Source organism: Zonotrichia leucophrys, chromosome Z, assembly GCF_028769735.1.
Source record: "Zonotrichia leucophrys gambelii isolate GWCS_2022_RI chromosome Z, RI_Zleu_2.0, whole genome shotgun sequence".
NCBI classification, from domain to species: Eukaryota; Metazoa; Chordata; class Aves; order Passeriformes; family Passerellidae; genus Zonotrichia; species Zonotrichia leucophrys.
The window spans coordinates 49,130,509-49,152,788 of NC_088200.1; the positions used below are offsets into that span (position 1 = coordinate 49,130,509).

The 22,280-nt window shown below is 36.7% G+C and overlaps 1 protein-coding gene across 2 annotated transcripts in view; it reads left to right on the forward strand.

Moving 5' to 3' along the window:
• The window catches only part of NAA35 (N-alpha-acetyltransferase 35, NatC auxiliary subunit), a 28,092-nt gene that overhangs the window by 2,377 nt on the left and 3,435 nt on the right, over positions 1-22,280 (forward strand). For both annotated transcript variants that reach the window (XM_064735070.1, XM_064735068.1), the window contains exons 3-21: positions 2,602-2,635; positions 3,970-4,084; positions 5,189-5,263; positions 6,416-6,583; positions 7,418-7,484; positions 8,186-8,229; positions 8,811-8,861; positions 9,579-9,662; positions 10,483-10,597; positions 11,082-11,260; positions 12,327-12,386; positions 13,605-13,711; positions 13,945-14,011; positions 15,255-15,353; positions 16,599-16,777; positions 18,398-18,534; positions 19,523-19,590; positions 19,830-19,970; positions 21,538-21,660. In XM_064735070.1, the coding sequence (XP_064591140.1) occupies positions 2,602-2,635; positions 3,970-4,084; positions 5,189-5,263; positions 6,416-6,583; positions 7,418-7,484; positions 8,186-8,229; positions 8,811-8,861; positions 9,579-9,662; positions 10,483-10,597; positions 11,082-11,260; positions 12,327-12,386; positions 13,605-13,711; positions 13,945-14,011; positions 15,255-15,353; positions 16,599-16,777; positions 18,398-18,534; positions 19,523-19,590; positions 19,830-19,970; positions 21,538-21,660 (1,913 nt within the window). The remainder of the gene's footprint in view (positions 1-2,601; positions 2,636-3,969; positions 4,085-5,188; positions 5,264-6,415; positions 6,584-7,417; positions 7,485-8,185; positions 8,230-8,810; positions 8,862-9,578; positions 9,663-10,482; positions 10,598-11,081; positions 11,261-12,326; positions 12,387-13,604; positions 13,712-13,944; positions 14,012-15,254; positions 15,354-16,598; positions 16,778-18,397; positions 18,535-19,522; positions 19,591-19,829; positions 19,971-21,537; positions 21,661-22,280) is intronic.

Sequence of the window (22,280 nt, forward strand, 5' to 3'; positions counted from 1 at the left end):
GCAGAGGCGAAAGCAGAGCAGAAGCAAGAGCAGAAAAAGCAAGCCAGAAGTGAAAAAACAGCCCTATGTACTGCTTGTCTCTGTGTCCCTGATAAGAGAAACCCAAACAAAACTTCCACTCTTCTGAGCCGGTCTTAAAGGCACAGAACAGGTGAATGGGGATACAAGAATCATAACGTCACCCCAGGACACACTCTTTCTTTCTTGCATATTTTTGGATCTCCATTGTCCAGTAATTTATTTAATTCATCAGTGCATCATTTTTCATTTTGAAACAAGTCTGAGTTTTCAATTGATGCAGTGCATCTCAGTAATGGGGAAGCAGTTGCTTACATTTAAACAGTACCTTTATTACTGTCAGGTGCTACTGCTAGTTTACAGTTTTTTCAACTGATTTTATGATGACACTAAGGAAGGATAAGTATAAAAATTGCATCTTACCACACAGAATATTACATAATGATAAACACAATTTCTGCATATTATTTCTCTATATTACTCTAAATTACTTATCAATAATTATTTCTCTATATTACTTGTATCTATAATAGATTACTTACATCTGTACCCATCAAATATATCTAGAGACTCCTTTAAAAGTTATGAGGGAAAGCAAGCCTTTCAGTAGTCTCCCCTGGAAAAGACTAAGACACCTGAATAAAGGAGCAGAGGAAACAGCTGTATTCCAGGCTATTCAGATGCTAATATTTCACAGAATAATCATCACAGAATGATTTGTGTTGGAAGGGACCATAGAGATCCTCTCGTTCCAACTCCCCTGGCATGGACAGGGGACACCTCTCACCAGACTGTGTTGCTCAAAGCCCCATTCAGCCTGGCCTTGAACAGTGCCAGGGATGGAGGATCCACAGCTTCTCTGGGCAACCTGTTCCAGTGACTCACCACCCTCATAGTAAAGAATTTTTCCCAGTATCTAATCTAAATCTCTCTTTTAGTTTAACAGTATTTCCCCTTGTCTGTCAGTACACGTCCTTGTAAAAAGTCAATCGCCAGGTGTTTTCTGGCCTTCCTTTATGAACTGGAAGGATGCTAGCTGGTCCCCATAGACCTTTTTCTTCTCCAGGCTGAACAGCCCCAACTCTTTCAGCCTGTCTTCACAGGAAGGGTGCTTAAGCCTTCCATTCATTTTTGTTAGCCTCTTCTGAACTTGCACCAACAGATCCATGTCCTTCCTCTGCTGGAACCCCAGACAGACTCAGTGTTCCAGCTGGAGTCCCATTAGAGCAGACTCCCTTCCCTTGACCTGCTGCCCAGTATATCAGCTTTTTGTGCTATGAGTGCACTGTGTACTTAGTAATTCTAAAACTGTTTTAATTCCTAGAATAACAGAGGGATGGGGACATGCTGTTAACCACTGGGGTGGTTTTTTTTCAGTCTTGAAAGGGCTCTGTAAGGAAAAGCAGTAGCGTCATGGGTTGACCTGGGCCAGATGCCAGGCACACACCAAAACCGCTCACTCCCCTCTGCAGCTGGACAAAGGAGAGAAAATTTAATGAAGGGTCATGGGTTGAGATAAGGACTGAGAGGGATCACTCACCAAATATCATCAGGGGCAAAAGAGGCTCAACTTAGACATATGAAGGGAATTTATTATTGACAAAATCAGAGCAGGACAATGAGAAAGTAAAATAACCCTTAGAAACATCTTCTTGCCACCCCTTCTTCCTTCCAGCTCTGCTCCTACCCCAGCAGCACAGGGAGACAGGGAATGGGGGTTATGGCCAGTTCATCACCCCAGGCTTCTCCCACTGCTCAGGAACAAGAGTCATTCCCCTGCTGCACCATGGAGTCCCTCCCACAGGAGACAGTTCTCCATGAGCTTCTCCAACATGGCTCTGTCTCATGAGCAGCAGCTGTCAGTGACCTGCTGCAGTGTGAGTCCCTCCCATGGACACACAGTCCTCCCAAAACTGCTGCAGCCTGGGGCACTCTTTTACAGGGTGCAGTCCTTCAAACACAAGCTGCTCCAGCATGGGGCCTCCCTTGGGTTCACAGACTCCTTTGTGCATCACCTGCTCCAGTGTGGGTCTCCTCCACGGGCTGCAGGTGGATCTCTGCATGCCCATGGACCTCCATGGGCTGCAGGGCACAGCTGCCTCACCATGGTGTGCAGGGGAATCTCAGATCCAGCACCTGGAGCACCTCCTCCTCCTCCTTCTTCACTGAACTTGGTGTCTGCAGTGCCCTTCTTCTCCCATGTTCTCACTCGGCTCCTTTCCATCTGCAGTTGAAACTCTGCAGTTTGGGTTTTTTGGTTTTCTTTTTAAATCTCTTACCACAAGGTATTATTGTTTCTAATTGGCCCAGTGGCACATCCGTCTCTGGAGCCACCAGGGATTGGCTCTGCTGGACATGGAAGAAGCTTCTGGCACCTTCTCACAAAAGCCATCCCTGTAGTCATCCCCCCACAAGCTACAAAACCCAGGCCATGCAAATGCAGCACAAGTAGAAATGCCTGATCTGCTTCCTGCAGCTTGTTATATCTTGGCATAAGGCAGTTTGGTGCGTGACAAGACTACCCTGGAAAAGTTGTGCTAGTAGGATGATTGTAATTGTTTGTTTTGTCCCTTTCCTTTATAGAACTGAAGTTAGGAGAACTGCTTCATGACAAGCTGTAAGTATGTGTGTGGGATGGTTCTGGCTTTTAGAAAAGATTACTGCAAACATGTTCATGTCACCTAACAATTAAGTTTTTTTAGACTTTAAATAAAGTATTTGAAATATATAGAATATCATGCATTCTTAGCAGTGTGTATATGCTACACTTGTACAAATGCTGAACATACCTGATGCTCTAAGTATAAAATTACATTTTTCAGTGTGATTGAAATTCTGTTTCAGAAGTCCATAGCATATCTTACGATCTGTGGTGATTACATTACTGCACTATCTTATGGGACTTGCTTTTGTGAAAAAAGGCCAGAAAGACTTTAAACCTGGTTACCCCAAGTGTCACTATAAAATATTTGATAAACAATTGTATGCCTTAATGCAACATAAATATCATGCTAAAGCAGAAAGTGAGAACTCTGCACATTGAAAGTATATTTCAAAGAAAAGCATCTGGTAAAGACTTGCTGAATTTGAAACTAATAGCTCAGGAAACAGAAGCATGCTATTAAATGAAAACTTGCTTAAAAATGTGGGCACGGATGTCAGTTGAATCAAAGCACGTTTTCAGGTGTAGTTTTATACATAAGAGCATTTCAGAGCAAATACAGCAAATACAGAATTTACATTCTCAGAATTTAGTTGTGCCACATTCAGTAAACTTTTTGTATTATAAAGCCTGAAGTTCTGACAAATGTCGTGATAAAGTGAAGCACTGTATCTCTTCATATGTGGGAAAGTCTTTTAGTGTGGCTCTTCTGCAAGCTTTTTTTCTTCTGCCCTGACTACAAGTGATATGTTATCACATGCTGCGTTTTTTTGGGTTTTTTTGCATCAGTTTTGTTAACATGCTTATTTTAAATAAACCTGTTATTTCAATATATATTAGTCTATGTTATGTATATTGTCATTAGTGTTTGGGGGACATATCTTACTTGGTTTTTTTGGATGTGGTGTACTAAGGAACAGCTTCTTCAGTTAATATCAGTTTATGATTTTGCATGATGTTTAAGTAGATGCTATGAAGTTTATAGAAACAAGTGTGCAAAGATATAGTAGAGGGATATTTCACTCAGGAGTGTTCTTCATCCTTATAGAAAGTTTAATCACTTTCTTTTACTTTTAGCCATCTCTTTTCCTATGAATTTGTTGAGAGATTCTTAACTTCCTGAAAACTATGATCTCTGAAGATCAATACTAATGTTCATATACCTTATTGTCTGTGGTCAGAATATAGTGTAATTGGTTCGTCATCCTGTGTTCTTTTTGGTTAGTTTGCAAAGACTATTTTATATTAAAAAAATACATTGAGCACTTTTATTTTATTTGTGTTCCTAGTTTTGGTCTTTTTGAAGCCATGTCTGCCATTGAAATGATGGATCCCAAGATGGATGCTGGTATGATTGGAAACCAAGTTAACAGAAAGGTTCTTAACTTTGAGCAAGCTATTAAGGTTTGTATGAATTTCCTGGGTTTACCTACACTGTCTGTAGAAATACACATTTTTGTCAAATTACAGCTAAGCACAATACAGCATAAGTAGTGTTTTCAGTCTTCTCTTGAAATCTATGTTTTTCTTTTTTCTGTTGGAAAATTAAATAAAAAATAGCTTGTAATGTTTACCTTTCTTGTTACCTGCATTATCACAATGATGCTAACTCTTCCAGTGAAAAGCAATATGAAATTATTAGTTATTGATACCTCAAGTAAATATATCTCCAACATTGTTTTGCAAATAACTCTATGCTTCCCCAAAATGTGTCTTTTATATGAAGATGTATTGGTTGGCTTCTGTTTAACCTGGATGGAAACCAGCTTCCTTAAAAAAGCTGGAAATTAACACTTTATCATTCTTTGAGTTTATCAGCATTGAACAGAAGCCAGATAATTTATCAACATCGACAGTAATGATTAACTTTTGATTTATGATCAAGATAAATTGGAGGACAGAGGTTGAAAGACTTGCTGTTTTTTCAGAAAAAGTAATGCACTCAGAGGCAAAAGTATTTTTTTATGGTAAACATTTGGAATGGAAACAGAGAACTCTGTTAAACACTAGCTAAGTCGTGTAGAATGTATCCAGGATTGCATACATTGGGCAAATTAAATGATCAAACTTGCAGCCTTTTTGGTGTTGACCTTTAAGGCAGTAAAATACTACAAGTTTAAAAAGCAGTCTTCAAAGAGTTGATCCTGCATATTACTTCTTGTTCAGTCTTTATTATGATGATACATACTTTATTATTATGATTTACTGTTAGCAGTTAACGGGTTTTAAACTTTTCTTGGCTAGTAATAAATAAGAATTCTTACTTCAGTCTTCTCTTTGGGTAGTTTTATGTTGGATCAGTGTTAACTGATGGGAATGAAAAGTTTTTAAGAATTTGAGACATGTTGTAAAGCTGGTTGGTAAAGCTAGTGGCATACAATTATTCTGAAGTTTTAAATAAATATTAATTTCTTTTTTGGCTTTGGTACAAATAAGTTGTATTTTGTCTGTATGCTTTCATAGTATTTAGGACTTTTGTTGTTTTTGTTTGTTTGTTTGTTTTCAAAGGATGGCACCATTAAAATAAAGGATCTCACTTCACCTGAGCTGGTAGGAATAATGGACACGTGTTTTTGTTGTTTGGTAAGCATTTTTCTTTTCTTTAGGTTAGATGGTTGTGCTTTCAAAATATAATCCATTAATCCATTAAAAAAAAAAAAAAAGAAAAAAAACCAGCAGAACTCAAAAAAATATTTACCAAGCAGAGAATACATACTTATATTTTAATTTCCATGTAGTTATTTTTATTATCTATAATGAAAGGCTTAATTTTGATTTTTAATTTTTTTCTATAAGAAATATAGAAGATATCTGGTAGTGCCTTAAAAACTTTAAAAGGTTTTATACTTTCTGGTTTTATGTTATCTGATTGCCTGCTGTGTATTGATGTTTGACTGTGTTGGAAGCTGAGTGTGCAGTAAGTGGTAGCACTCTGTTGCTCCTTTATGTACAGCCAGAATTGACTGAGCTTACAGAAGCATTTTGAACAAAGAAAATAAATCTATTTAGTAAAAATAAGTTGAATATCAGTTACTTATTAATTGCAAATTTTTTTCTGTGTATATGCTTTAATTTTCTCAGTGACTGATACTCATTATTTTCAGTTATTCTTCAAAATTACATCAAAAATATTGTTTTAAAAAACATTTCTAATCAGTTTAGTCAGAATGACATGTAGAGATCATAGTATATCTGATTCAGTATAACATCATTTGTTTTCTACTCCTGGTCTCCAAAAGGGGACCATATTAAAAATATGGTTCTACTTAAATTTCTATCTTGAAATGGTAAAAAACTAACTTAGTGAAACTTTCCCTGTAGCTTAAAGAAACATGGAAGTGGTAGAGAGAGAGGATTGTGATAAGAAGCTTTTATGTTGTAAAGAGAGAGAACATGAAGAACATTTGTGACTTGTCTCATAGTCATTTGCATTTTCCATTTCACTGTTTATGCAGAGAACATTTATTAAATGTTGAGTTCTCTGTGCCATGTCTAAATCATAGGGGTTAGACCTGAACTTTATAGAAGAGATTTATCCAATGCCAGAATTCTAGGCTTGAAGCACCTTCATTTCCTCTTTTTTGGTACTTGGAAGGTTGCCTTGATAAGGCAACTTTAATTTTAATTTTAGTTCCTTAATGAGTCTTTGAAGCACAGTAAAATGGAAAAAGAATGGATCTATGAAAATGAGGACTTGGCTGTCATGAGTTAAATATTTAATTTCCTTTTCCCTAGATAACATGGTTAGAAGGACATTCCTTGGCACAGACAGTATTCACTTGCCTTTATATTCATAATCCAGACTTCATAGAAGATCCTGCTATGAAGGCTTTTGCTCTTGGAATCCTAAAAATCTGTGATATTGCCAGAGAAAAGGTTAACAAAGCAGCTGTTTTTGAGGAGGTATGTGTTTCCCATCTCCTGTGGGGTTAAATATGCAATATTATACCATAATGCAAGTAAAACAGTGTGTTAGTGACATTTGTTAGTGTTTGATTTGAGGATACTGTAGAAATAGCACTTCACCATCCTAAAAGTATTAGACTGGATACCTTTAAAATGCAGTTTTCCCTAGTGAAGGTGTTTCATGCTCTCTTCTGTATTTTCCTTGAATACTGGAGCCACATAAATATTTTAATCAAGAAGCTGTGCAAGTCTTGTGGTTAACCATTTGAAATGTGTCTCAGTTGTGAAACTGTTTCATTTTTTAATTTTTCTGTTAGATAGTAATGATTGCATTTTGCCTAAAATGTCCATCTGGCAGTGGGATCAAAGTCCTGTTTTCTACACTCAGAGCAATCTGTTTTCCTCTGAGCTTGGACAAGTCACTCTTCCTGACTATATCTAAAATGGATCAAATACTACTTTGCAGCTATAGTTCATGTAACCTTTTGGTAAGGTGTCACATGATGAAAATATGAAGGGCATATTAAGGATTTATGCAGAAAATGATTACCTGAAACTGGATTTGGGTGGGAAAGTCATTCACTGTATTCATTCTGGGTGCATTCAGCTGTGTAGAATAAATCCGGACCTCTGTACATGATAGAATTAAACAAAAGCATACCCCCAGTCACTCCTCCAAAAGAGAAAAAACCAGCAAAAAGACTCAAAACCTTTTAAGAAAACAACTCCTAAAAAACCCAAACCAAAAAGAAGATCTCAAACCCCAATCTGAAAATGTAACTACAACTTTTATATTTCACTACATATTGCTTCTTTGATTTTTCTTTTTAGGAAGATTTTCAGTCAATGACTTACGGATTTAAAATGGCCAATAGTGTGACAGATCTTAGAGTTACAGGTACAGTCTGTGCTTGCTTTATATCCAGCAGCCTCTTTCTCTTTTGAGCATGTGATTGCTTTCAGATACATCTGATTAATTGATAGGAGTTTCAGCTGTTAAGTTTTTATTTTTATTGTGGAAATTGCTGACTTGGTAAAAAAGAGACAAAATAATTTTTCCTTGGAAAAAAGGTTCAGTTGTCTTGTTATGTCCCTGAGAAACAGAAGTGCTTTTAAATGCACCAATGAAGTGGCTAGGCAGGAGCTCAACATGGTAAAGATACAGACCAATAGAAAGTACGTTGCTTGAATTCTGCTTTTTTGCCTCATAATTTGTTGTCCTCTAAATAGGCTGCTTTAGGAAAAAAAGCAATCTAGTAGTTTTACAGCTATGAATACATATGTTTTTAAGTACATACATAAGTATGTACGTTAATGATGCAGTATTTTTTTATGTGTATTTGAGCTTTTAATTGATACATTTTTGAAAAGCTTATGCACGCTTTAGCTTTGCATCAGTTGGTCTGTATTCTGATTTTTGGTTGTTCCAAGACATCCCCACCATTCCTCACAAGATTCTTTTTTGTTTAGTCTTTGGCTAATGGATATGTAAAGCACTTTTAAGTTTGATTATCCCCATAAAATTTCTTTTCCCCTGAGTGGTATTGGTGTGCCTAGAAATGCTTCTCAGCTTTTAATCATGCTGTGATTTTTTTCCAGGTATGCTGAAAGATGTAGAAGATGACTTGCAAAGACGAGTGAAGGTATTTTCATTTTTGTCTTGTCAATTATATTTCAGGTGTACTTAACATAGGTTTGGGGTGGGAGTTGGATTATGAGGAATGAAGGAGGGTTTTGTCATTGTAATGGGGTATTTGAAGGATTGCCATAATGGTTTCTGTAACATGCTTTTAGTTTGCCTTCTAGCTAAGTCTTCACTTTATTTGTAAACTCCTTAGTAGTTGTTTCAGTAGTAGTAGAAGCTGGAGTCATGATGCAGAAGACAACACTGGGCGAGGACACAGAAAGTAGGTATTTAACTTTCAGGTTTTAGGCAGATATAACATGTAAGGTTAAAGAAGTTACTTAATTTTCCTTTACTACAGCTTAAAATGCAAAGCGTTCATGCAGTTTTCTTGCTTATTTGCAGAATTTACTGAGATAGTTGTTACTACTATAGGACAGTCATTCAAGTATCTGGATTATATTTTAAGAAATTTTGAATTTGAAAACTGATTTTTCGGGTTATTTAACAGGTGGATGTTTTAGAGAAGGCAAAGGGATTTTATCAGTAGCTTCCCTTTACAATTTTTAGTAAATTATTTGACATTTCTTTACCTTGCAGAGCACCCGAAGTCGACAAGGAGAAGAGAGAGATCCAGAAGTTGAACTTGAAGTAATGAATTGTTTGCTTTTTTCCTGGATTTCATGGATGTAAATGGGAGATTTAAATATGGCATAACCACACCCATGCATATAAGAAGCAGCCAGGAAGTGTGACCACCCAGGAGCATGGGGAAGAGCTGGAAAACAGCAGGGCATGCCAAGGCTTTTTGTGCATCAGTTTGTGCAGGGAGGGCAGGAGTCCTATGGGAGTTCTGCACACCACAATACAAGAAAGCCATTAAGGTATTAGAGAGTGTCCAAAGAAGGGCCATAGGGAGGATGAATGGCCTTTAGGGGAAGCTGTATGAGGAGCAGCTGAGATCACTTGCTCTGTTCAGCCTGGAGATGAGGAGACTGAGGGGAGACCTTTTGCAGTTAAAACTTCCTTGTGAGGAGGAGGAGGGACAGGCACTATCTCTTCTTTAATGATGACCAGTGAAAGGACTTGAGGGAAAGGCCTGAAGTTGTGTCAGGTGAGGTTTAGGTTGGATATTAGAAACAGCGTTTTCACCCAGCAGGTGGTTGGGCACTGGAACAGGCTCCCCAGGGAGGTGGTCACAGCACCAAAACTCTTGAGTCCAGGAAAATTTGGACCACACACAAGCAGTTGGGGTGGGCCAAGAGTTGGGCTGGATGATCCTTCTGGGTCCCTTCCAACACAGGATATTCTATGATTCTATTATCTAATACCTACTGCTAAGTAATTAGCAGTATTACTTTATTACAGCATCAACAGTGTTTAGCTGTCTTCAGCAGAGTCAAGTTTACCCGCGTCTTACTCACCGTCCTGATAGCTTTTACGAAAAAAGAGGTACGTTCATTTGGCGTTTCTGTGTTTGCATGGGGATGCTGTGAAATACCCATTTTTCATTCTTTAGATCCGGAAATTACTGCGTAGATTCATGAGATTTGAATTGATGTGGATGGAGGTAAAGCTTTGAATAAAGCCTTACAGTGGCAAATACTCAGTTTTTGTTCCAAGTGGGAAACACAGGGAAGGCTAGTAGCTGACATTATTATGGCCTTGCAGAAGGACAGACTCTTCATTACAAAAGGTTTAAAAATATTTATGGATTTCTAATTACTCTTTTCACATATGAGCAAAACTTCTTGTTTAAGTTCAGTTCCCTCCTGTGGAGTTACCTGATGCTGGGCACTATTTTGTCCATATTAGAAGAACTGTATGCTTTTCCTTTCATGTGATAGGGAATTTATGTCTAGATATCTTTGGTCTGAGAAGAGAAATTCAATAGCATTCCATACAATGTGTCCGTTTTTTGAGGATTGATATAAGATTTCCTAATTGCTGAGAGGGGAAGGAACTTCATGTTTTAAGGCAAAGGGCTAGAACTACATGCTCCCTCAAGCAGACTCTCATGCATTGTTTACAAGATTTTCAGTTGTAACTATTGTAAAGTCTTACACAGCAGAATATACAGCATTGAATTTATGTACAGATATGTAAAATGTGCTACCACACGAAAATCTTGTGTTGCGTGGGTTTTTTTCAGAACCTGGGTTATATAAGAATATCAGAATTTTAATGCCCTTCCTTTTTTTTTTATACTAACATTATTTAGATAGTCAAATATATTGGTTTGTAATGAAAATAATTTTTTCCTGGCTTTCAGACGAGTGCAGTTGCAGAAGCTCAGAAACTAATGACTCAGGCAGCTGACTTGCTCTCTGCCATACACAATTCACTGCATCATGGTATGCAGGCACAGAATGATACCACTAAAGGAGGTATGTATTGAATTACACCATTTTTTCCTTTCCTGGATATGATCCCTTCATAAACATAAATACCTTTATGTCTTTTTAAAAAAGTTGAAATCGCTATTTACTTTGAACTAAAACACTTGCTATGCAAGTTGTTACAGATTTGCATTGTTTGATTTTAATTTTATTTTACCAGGTGGTGGCTCTCCTGAGAGCAACACTGTCATTTCAAAGCCAGAGATAATGTGAACTTTTGATTAAGTGCATCGCACTTGGAATCAGTGTATATGCCATTTTAAAATAGGGAACAGTACTTCATTGCTTGTACACGAGGACTCGGGTTTCTTAAAGAGTAAACATTGTAGTAGTTGGCTTGTTGGAGTCTCAGGAAGTTAACTGTCACTTTAAGAATTCATTTTGGCTAATTGAATAATTTGTATTATTGAAGGGGGTTCTGAAAACACAACTCATATGCAGCTTTTCTCTCTCTGTCCTCCTCCTTCTTTAGATCATCCTATTATGATGGGGTTTGAGCCACTTGTTAATCAGAGATTGCTGCCACCAACTTTCCCTCGATACGCAAAAATTATTAAAAGGGAAGAAATGGTCAACTATTTTTCCAAACTAATAGACCGAATAAAAACTGTATGTGAAGTAGTCAACTTAAGTAACTTGCACTGTATACTGGTAAGCATGAATATTTCTTATTTATTACCAGAAATAAGATTTGAAAATGTGACTTGCAAAAAAAATCATTCCATATATGCCTGCTCTTGCTCACTGGAGAGAAAACTGAGCACTATGTATATATTTGGTGTTTTTAACTGTTAGGCTCAATTTCAAAATTTACTATCCTTCCTGATAGTTACTACTTTTCTTCTTTTGATAAGGACCTTTTCTTCTCTCAAACATCTCAATTTTCCTGTAATTTATTAAATAGTTGTGTCTTACTGGCCAAGGTCAGGCAAGTTTCTTTGGTGAAGAGCTGTGTCTACAGCAACAGAATATAATTCTTTGCTATATGTCTGATTTTTTTTTTCAAATTCATTAATCAGTATTCTGCACATGTGCCTATAACACAAGAGAGCACTAAATAGGCATAAAGTTAAGCACCTGCTTATATTCTTTCTTTAATAACTGATGTTACTCTTAGTTACTGCCTACATGTATTGGAAGACACTTAAATGCTTGAAATATTTTTTGGTATCCATTCATTCACTGACTGATAAAAGAGATACAGTTACAGCAAACCTCTCATCTTCTTATTTCCTGCTAATTAATGAAAGGAGTGTTTGCATGAAGTGCCTGGTACCAGTTAAACCTTGCCTGGATTTCAATCAATTTTTTAAAATAAATTCTCAGTTTTGTTCAATACCTAGTATAGTTACATCATTATCTTAATCACACAGTACTTTTTTTTTGCTGTACTATCGTCTTTCTAGTTGTAGCATTTGAAAATTCAGAACACTTTTTGTTAGGAAACGAGTAATTGCAGAAAATCTTCATAATATATATTGTTCTGTTCAAGCTATTCATGGTCTGTTTCTTACAAGCTGTGTAAGCTATGCTGTTTGTGTATGCCTTTAGACAAAATGTAGGTGTATTTACCCAGCTGTATATATTTGTTTAGGAAAGATGCGCGCGTGCGTGTGTGTGTGTGTGTGTGTAAAAATGATTTGGTGTATATTTATACATATATAAATTGGCATGTTAACCTGATTTGTGTTTTTTTCTTTTCCTACATATATGTTAGGACTTTTTCTGTGAGTTTAGTGAGCAATCACCGTGTGTTCTTTCAAGATCCCTGTTACAGGCAAGTCCTAATTATGTCTACTATTAAAATACTTCTGTATTCATTATAGATTCATTTTCTTTAATATTTCAATAATTTGCATGTAAGTTAATAATAGTTAAGTGGTAAATAATGTTCTGGTGATATTTAAGTATTAAGTATTATGGAAGAAATGCTTTGCTATGAGGATGATGAGGCATTGGAAGAGGCTGCCCAGAGAAGTTGTGGATGCTCCACAAGCATTCAAGGCCAGGAAGCTGTCCCTGCCTATGGCTGGGAGTTTGAACTAGATCATCTTTAGTGTCCATTCCACTGCCAACCACTCTGTGATTCTATATATATAGGTTCATGTTTTGATCTAATTTCTAAAATAATTTTTAAACACTGTTGCTTTGATCATTTTAGTGCATGCTAATTAAAACAGAAAGCATTTAATATTTTTTTTCTCCACCATAAAGCTGTGCCTGTACACATATTTTTATGCTGCTCTTCATGTGCTTTTTCATTTTGGGGCTGGTATTTGTATTCATATCCCTGTTTGGACAGAACTTAATGTACAGACTGCTTCTGTTGCTACAACAGTAAAACTGATGGTTGATGCAGAATAATAGGATGCCCCTAGATGCCAGAATTTCTATACATTTGATCCCTGTTAAACCATGTGTAGAGCCAATGGACTATAAATGTGGGCAAGTGAAATGTGTTCCTAGCACGTGTGTTCTCGCCTTCCACTACATGTGTTTGTGTAATCCCTGTGGGTGCCTGACAGCAGAGTTTTTTCTTCAGCTGCTGAAGAACCATGTAAGAAGGGGACATAGCACTCATGGAGGGAAGTTAAATGAGTATCAGACATGACTGATGTAAATAGTAGCATCCAGAGGGATTGAAAAACATCAACAGTACTCTGGAAATATATCCTTATCTTTGTCCAGAGAAGGCACATATTTTATGCTAATTTTCAGAAATGTCTGCTGTATCATCCAAGAAATTGAACGATTTTGCAAGCGCTCTATTGTGCAAGTAATAGAGCTGCATTTGGTGTCCTGGGAATACCAAAGAAGTGTCAGGTCTCAATATTTCTGAGTCTTTAACCTTGGACCTAGTTGAGCCATTTTAATTCTTTAGGTAATCTTACAATTTTACTATATAAAAAAGGTACTGCCAGAGCTTTCTATTAGTAATTCTAGAGCATTACTTTTATGTTAAAACATGTTTCTAAAAACACATCTTTACTTTTAGACAACTTTCCTAGTAGATAACAAGAAGGTGTTTGGCACTCATCTCATGCAAGACATGGTAAAGGATGCCTTAAGATCTTTCGTCAGTCCTCCAGTACTTTCTCCAAAGTAAGTGGATCTTGAGTGTACTTGTATGTGTTTACATGTCAGATGAAAAAGTATTTCTGTTACAAGAGCAATGACAGTTGTACAAAAACCATACATTTTGTACATAGTGATTATGTATGAAGGACTCAGTTGCTGTTGCTGCACTCGTTTTTTTTTTGTTTTGTGCTACATAGATTTTTATAAATTGTGGCATTTATAAAAAATATGTATGTACATGGGTATTTCCTTTTTAGGTGTTGTCTTTATAATAACCACCAGGCAAAAGACTACATTGATTCCTTTGTCACACATTGTGTTCGGGTAAGTGTTCTTTCTAATTATAACATGTATCTGTATGTGAGAACTTGGCAGATGTACATAAATTTGAAAACGAGACAAATTATTTTACACACCTGACATGAAGGCAAAATTGAAGAAGTTGGCCATCTTAAATTGGTAATGCCTTTTAAAAATCTGGTGTAATTATTGCTGGTTTTCTTCTGCTTCCAGATTTTTATTTAGCATTTATAAGAAATCTGCATCTACTACATCTTTATAGAGTAGTTTCATGTCACAAATGCGTATCAATAAAAACAAAATTATTTTAATATTCTTTTCAGTTTTTTAGGATTCTGTCGTTGAATGTGGCATGATGAAAATCTTAACAAAATCAGAATTATTTAGGTTGGAAAATATCTCCAAGCTCATTGAGTCCAAAACCAGCACTGCTAAGTCCATCACTAAACCATACCCCTAAGTGCCACGACTACACATCCTTTAAATATTTCCAGAGATGGTGACTCAACCACTTTCCTGAGAAGCTGGTTCCAATGCTTGACAAATTTCATTGTGAAGAAATTTTTCTTAATATTCAGTAAAACCTCCCCTGGCACAACTTGAGGCCATTTCCTCTTGTCCTGTTGCTTGACAGAAGAGATTAGCCTCACTTGGCTGCACCCTCCTTCCAGGTGGTTGTAGAGAGTGATAAGGCCTCCCCTGAGCCACCTTTTCTGCAGGGTAAAATAAAAACACCCCTAGCTCCCTCAGCCACTCCTCACATGACTTTTGACACAGACCCTTCACACCTCCATTGCTCTTCTGTGGACATGCTCCCTTAAGGTCTCTCTTGTTGTGAGAGCCCCGGAAATAAATGAGGTTTGAGACAAGGCCTCACCCACCAGTACTGAGTTCAGAGGGACAACCACTGCCCTGGTCCTGCTGGATACAGTGTTTCTGATACAGGCCAGGATGCCATTGGCCACCTTAGCCACCTGGGCACATGGATTTAGGTATAAGAAATACTGCTTTAGCCCTAAGCATTTTACTCTGGTGACTTCCTAAAGGATGCTGACTTAATTTCACATCAGCTTGTGTGCAGAGAATTTGGCTCTTGCATCACTCCATAGAGTTTGCTTTCCTGCTAACTTGCACTTTGTAGGGAGTAGTAAGGGACCCACTTCCTAATATAGATGTATAAACCAGGTGCCTAAATAGACATCATAGTACTTCTCCTGTAGTTTCAAAGTTGTATTGGTAATTTAAAATTACACTTTGCTTCTTTCAGCCATTCTGTAGTCTGATTCAAATCCATGGACACAACAGAGCTCGTCAGAGAGATAAACTAGGTCACATCCTTGAGGAATTTGCCACACTACAAGATGAGGTAATGTCCTAGGCAGCAGGCCAGCAAAGTTTCTGTCCAGGTATATTAATGCCAGAGTGAAGCATGGTACTAACTTCTAAATGAATGATGGAAAATCCTTAAGACAAGGACTCCTAAAATTTAGCACATTTAACAAGAAATTTTTAGGATGCATCCAAAAACTTTATGCTAGATGTGTTGAACAAAAACATACATTTTTTAAGATTAACTTTGTCCAATAAGTAGACTTCAGAATGACCTGTTGCGATGTAATTTAATGGTAACTGCACAGCTTTTAGTCTCTATCCTGCTTGTGATTATCAGTCTGCAAGATGTAACCAGGGGGAGATACACAAGGTGTGCTTACTAGACACCTTTGAAAACTCAGCCCTGTACCTACGTAAGATGGAAACTGCAAAATTTTATAATTAATAAAAATACACTTAAAAAATAACTCTTAAAAATATGTGTTCTGACTGATTTTTGGACATCTCTCAAGAATGGGGAGAGATGAGAAGAAAAAATACATTCTTGCTTGCTGGAAGTTGGGTTTCCTCAGCAGTGAGAGCCATGTAATAATATTTCCCAATATGGCAAGGAGAACAATTGAGGAACTTGGAGGGAGATTTTGTGTGCTCCAGCTTTCTTCAAGATGGTTTGAGTTTGTTGCAGTATTGTAGCTGAGGCACTGTTTTTTTCATTTTGTAGCAGGTTATATGGATTGTTCTGTTTAGGCTTAATGACAATATTCCAACAGTGAGAGACTTTGTCTTCCATACAACTTGCTTCTTAAGACAAAATTGGTCTTGGCAATATTTTAGTTACTCTGGTGGAACATAGTGTGTTTCTTGCATATAAAGCTTATAAATTTATTTTTTCAGTACAGCTAGGTTTTTTTTTAAAATAAAGTAATTCTTGCCAATATAGAACAATGAACACTAGCATGTAATGGGTTCTGAGTTTGTGGTCATGTGACTGCTAATGATCTACATACAAATACATTTAAAAAGTACAAATTTTATGTATCTAATGTTCTTCCTATAATACTGTGTAGAATATTTTTGTTCTGTGCAGCAGAATTTACTTAGGTGAGTATCTTTACAGTTTTCTGACAGTTCTAGACTTGTTTCCATCTTTTAATCTGGAGCATAAATTTACCAACCCAATTTGTTAAGATTTGCTTTCTGGCTTTTTTTATTTCTGCTGTTTCAGTCAAATATTTTTCCTCCTCTATTACTTTGAGGTCCTTTGGTTTCTTTTCAACAGGCCGAGAAAGTAGATGCAGCGCTTCATAGTATGTTACTGAAGCAGGAACCACAAAGGCAACATCTGGCTTGCTTGGGCACCTGGGTCCTATACCACAACCTTCGTATTATGATACAGTATCTTCTCAGTGGCTTTGAGTTAGAACTTTACAGTATGCATGAATATTACTACATCTATTGGTAAGAAGATGCTTTATTGACAGCTCTTTGAAGAGGGAGGGATGCTTCCAGAGAGCTATAATATTTGAAGGAGGGACTTCCAATATGATTTTATGATCTCAAGTTTGATCAACACTGTGTTTGGTTTACCTATTTATAATATTACAAGGAAAGAAAAAAATCTTTTGATCTCTAGCTTTTTAAACTTACTAAATAGCGTACCTTTTTTCCTGAAATTGTAATTCTCTGTTTAGCTTTTTGGCAGAGGGTCTTTTATTGACAATGAATGAAATGTGTGCTAATTTTGGTAGACAAGAGGTATGCAGGAGAAAAGCAATTTCCTTTATTATTTTCTAACTTTGTAGTACCAGGATCACTAGTCTTATTGATCTCTGGTATTCTGGAAAAGTTCTGTGAAGTTTTAAGTCATAACTGTTATCTGAAAGTTGACTAGGTAAAATTAACTTCTTATCTGAGGTATATTTGAAGAGATATCCTCCACCTTTAGTGAAAATGATCACATAATCTGGAAACAGAATACTTTTATTTTTCCACTTCCATTCACATTAATTATTTTTATAGTTAATGGCTTGTCTTAAAAGAGAATTTTAATTTTTTTTAACCTACCAAGAGATTCCTATGTAAGCCATAGCCTTCTTACTGAAAGATTAAAAGAGTGCAAATGACACAAACTTCAATGTATTGCCTTTCTATGTTGTTTCAACAGTGGATTAACTATTAAGTGAAAAAAATAATATTTCAGAAGTCACCAGAAGATGGCAATCTTTTTCAATTAGTAACTCAATAAGTAATAACTTTTGTGTGAGACAGTATTTTCTGTCTGCCCTTATTTCCCTCTACAAATTTAATAAAACCACTCTTAGTTCGAATTGTCATGTCAACTGCTTTCTTATTTGAGGAGAAAAAAAGAGAAGCAGTTTCTGAGAGGTAATGTGCAAATGAAACTCAAATTTCTCAGTAATTTTTTTCTGATTACAACATTTTAATAACTATTACTACATTTTATTACATACTACTACATATTACTACATACTACTACTATTCCTTTTGATTTGAAATCAAGTAAGATATTTATTGGACTTGCTTCCACTTTCTAAAAAAATGTTCCTAAAGTTGTCTCTAACTCTGAAAGAACTGCATATAGATGTTGTGGGTCTGTGGGCTTGGCCCCTTTATGTAATAATCCATAACTTTTTAATACTTGAAAAAGTCAGTAGTTACATTGTTTCTCAGAATAACAAGTCAGAAAAAAGGTAGGAAAAGTATTAACATAGTATCTTTTAAAAAACCCACTTGATTTGGTGGGGGAAGAGTTCTAGAAAAAGTTGGTCTTACAGGAGTTTTGATGTAAGAAGCTTAGACTTCACTTAGTAAATGTGTAAGAAGCTTGCATACCTTGAGCTGTTAGTGGTTGAATCTGAACCAAAACATGAACGTAGACCAATATATTGATTCCAGCCGTGCAAAACAAAGAGTTTTCATGGCCCATAGGAACTGTCCTTTGCTAGGACATGTCCTTCACCTCTTGGAGCAAGCCCCTTGGTAGTTGGCGGGACGCGCGCGGCTCGAGTGTGCAGTGCGCTGCAGCCGTAACCGCTCCTGTGTGTGGCCTCTGTGCAGGTACCTCTCCGAGTTCCTCTATGCCTGGCTGATGTCAACGCTGAGCCGCGCCGACAGCTCTCAGATGGCAGAGGAGAGGATAATGGAGGAACAACAGAAAGGCCGCAGTAGTAAGAAAACAAAGAAAAAGAAGAAAGGTACCTAGGTGTAGAGTGCTAATACCTCTTTCCCTTTCATGCAGCTATGTAGAATTAAAATTCAAAATTTAAACAGGGAACACTGAAATGAGTAGGAAAAATATCCTCATGTTTATGAAGGCTGAATGTAAAACTTTTAAAACGTTTCCTATTTATTTAGTTTGTTTTTTACTTTCAGATAGATCTTTCAGAAAAACACAAACTCATTTATATTCACTGTATATAGTTTCATCAGTTGTGTTATCTGTTGGACCTTCTCAGAGTTTATAATTCCTGCAGAATTATGCTTTTAGTGACTGTAACTAGGTTCAAACACTAGACTTTCAGCATATTTCTGTAATTTTTATTTGGCTTTAAAGGTCTTAAAGCACGTTTCTTAATTATACAATGGTGAGTTTCTGTTTTTCCTTGCCACCTTTTCAAGGGGAACAAACAATTAATTGGATATTGCTCAGGATCATATCAATTAATTTCCCTTGTCTCTCAAAGTTCAGAAAATTACTAATGTACTTGAGATGCCAAGTGTTGGGCAGTTTGGCACTAATTAAACACTGGAAACTAAAGGGAAACTTAAAAGAATGCTCTCAGGATTATAAGGATAAAAAGTGCTTTAACTACTTAGAAGTTAAGCACTTTTTATCCTTATAGAAGTCAAAAAGATCCCTGAACTAGGCCTCTTGCATACAGACTGTAAGTTTGAGGCTGCTGTTCAGTGTTTTATAATGTCATGGGAATACCACTGATCAGTTTTTATTCCATTGAGAGTAGAATTGTGTTCATGTGACTGGTAGGGGTGTCCTGAGGTTTTTTATGTAAGCAGGAGTCAGGGAAGCAGAAATGCATGTCTAGGCTTTGTGTACTTCAGTTATTTTAAAATATATTTAAGAGTTAAATGACTTTGTAGAAATTTGGAAGAACTCCTCTATCTGAAATTAATATATGTACTTACACTGAAGTAAGAAAATGTATTTTTATGTAAAATTTGCAGTTCGCCCTCTCAGCAGAGAGATAACCATGAGTCAAGCATACCAAAATATGTGTGCTGGGATGTACAAGGTAACTCATTTGTGTTCTATTTGTTTCAAATTTTTTTGTAATAGGGATCCTGCATCCACTGCATGCCTTCTTTTTTTGTAGCGGTAATGGAAATTAAGTTCAAATTTATAATTTTCTATTCTGAATTCTCTACAGTTTTTCTATCCTTCCAGTTATACCTACATCATAATTTTGATCTTTCTCACAGCAAAGTATGACATAAAGCTAATATTTTCACTATATTTATCTTTTTCGTTTAGACAATGATTGCCTTTGACATGGATGGCAAAGTAAGAAAACCTAAGTTTGAACTGGATAGTGAGCAAGTTCGATATGAGCACAGATTTGCTCCATTCAACAGTGTTATAACACCACCTCCAGTGCACTACTTGCAATTTAAAGTGAGTAATCTTCAAACATGATGCTGCCCATGCTTTTATAGAAGTAATTTACTCACCTGCTTTAAATATCACTGTCATGATAAAAAGAACCTCAGAGTTCACATTGAAGCTATGTCACAATGGCAAGGACTTCCTAGCTTTAGTTTTGTGAAAGATGTATTGCATTGAAGTCTTTATAAACTTAGACATTTAGCATCGGTCTGATATGGCAGTTTTAGATGGTTCTGTTGAGTTGCATGAAAACCAAATCTCTTGGAAGTCTATTGAAAGACTTTTCGGCTGCAGTTAATAATAGCAGCATGTTTTTATTAGTGCAGCAAGCAAATGGAAAAATAAGTAAGTTAATCTTGAATAGAAGGGACCAGTGGAGACTTGTCTTGTCCAGTCTCCTTCTTGCAGTAGCATTATAAATCACATTACCTGTGTCTTTGTCTAGCCAAATCTGAAAAAAGTCAAGGTTGGAGATTTTCCAACCTCTTTGGTTAAACCTGATCCAGTTACTTTTTTCTGGTCCTTTAAGTCACAGGATAACTGATTGAGGGCTCCACTAGTCCTTTTTTTTGCGTAATGCCCAACGTGAATTACCAAGCCACAATCTGTGGCCTCTCATGTTATGCTGTTTACCATTATGAACAAGGAATCTTTATCTTCTGACAGCTTTATAACTGTCTTTCAAGTAGTCGTTGGCTGCTATTAAAATTACCCATTAGCATCCTTCCTATTAAACTGAAAAAGTCCAGGTCCACTGACGTCTCCTTGTGGCTTATATGCTCTAGGCCCCCAACTATCTCCACATCTCAACATCTTTCTTGAACTGAGTTGATCCAGCCCTGGATGCAGTATTTCAGATAACAGAACACAAATACTGAGTTCAGGATGATAACGTTCTTTGATATGCTGACCATACTCCTGCTTGTATAATCCCATATGAGGCTTGTCTGATTTGTAGTAAGACCACCTTGTCGGCTTATATTGAACTAGGTGTTTGCTGCTCACCCAGCTGGTTATTAGTCTCATTTTTGAGGTTAGTCTGTACTGAAACAGTGCTATTTTCTATTCCAGTTACTCTCCCCAGTTTAAGGTTACGAACTGTTGTAGTGGAAATTAAGCGGTTATCGTGGTCTTGTCATTAAAGGTTTTTTTAAATCTGTAATCAAGAACAAAAAAAAATTGAAGAATCAAAATTATATAAAATGAAGTTTTGTACAGTTTCAGCATCTGACTTGCTATAGCTTTGAGTAAACAATATACTTTTTTAATCTACTTTTTTCCTGTAATATCATACCCTGTTGTGTGCCACTATTAAAGCAAATGAATGTCAACTTGTTCAAGAGAGACTGTTTTATAAAGATTGTGAGAAATTCATTATGTTTTGTGGCACTGTAATAGTTGACCACTGTGTTGTTTCTTGGATTTTGCCATTTTCAGTTTTGATTTTTAAAATAGTATTTAGTTGACATAACTCTTCTCTTGAATACAGTAATGTGATAGAAGCAATCTCCTGGCAATTTTAAATTTGAATTTTATATATTTTAACATGTATTTATGTATTTCTGTAACACACTAGGAAATGTCTGATTTAAATAAGTATAGCCCACCTCCTCAGTCATCAGATCTCTACATGGCAGCTAGCAAGCACTACCAGCAAGCTAAAATGATTCTTGAGAATATTCCAAATCCAGACAATGAGGTAAGACTGCAATACTAGGAAAACAAGTATTTGCTCAAAATAGAGAAAGTGGTTTTTTTCAGCTGGATCTCCTTGAGATCCAAAATGTACTTCATCGAAATGGTGAGCAAAGTTGAGTGCTTTGATTAAGGGGTAGACCGTGGTCTGTGTCAGTACAGCAGTTAGCAGAAAGTTTGCTTGTGGTAAAAAAAGCTCTCTCTGCTGAGGACCTGAGATGCTGGATAGCAGCTTATTTCCTTGCATGCTGCCTTCTAGCCCCCTTCTAAAAGCACAGCACTTATAATCAGACAGTGATATCATGCCTGTCCCACTTAGTTGGCATCTAGTAATTCAGGTGGACTCCTGAGAGGTGGGGAAGACAGGTTTGGATGCCATTAGGATGAAAAGAGTATTGGTCTTTGTTTTGGCACTTGTTCCTTGGAGCATTTTTCTCAGCACTGAGCTGTAAACATGTGTAGGAATTTCTCCCTTTTTGTCCATAGCCTAAAACCTTAAGTGTCTGTGACTGTATTTTGGAGCAAGGAGGATGCTTTTTCTGTCAAATCTAAGCAGATTTAAGAATACTTACAGGATTGGGTCCTCCTTAGAATTTAGGACTGTCTCCTCTCTGGATCATGGTG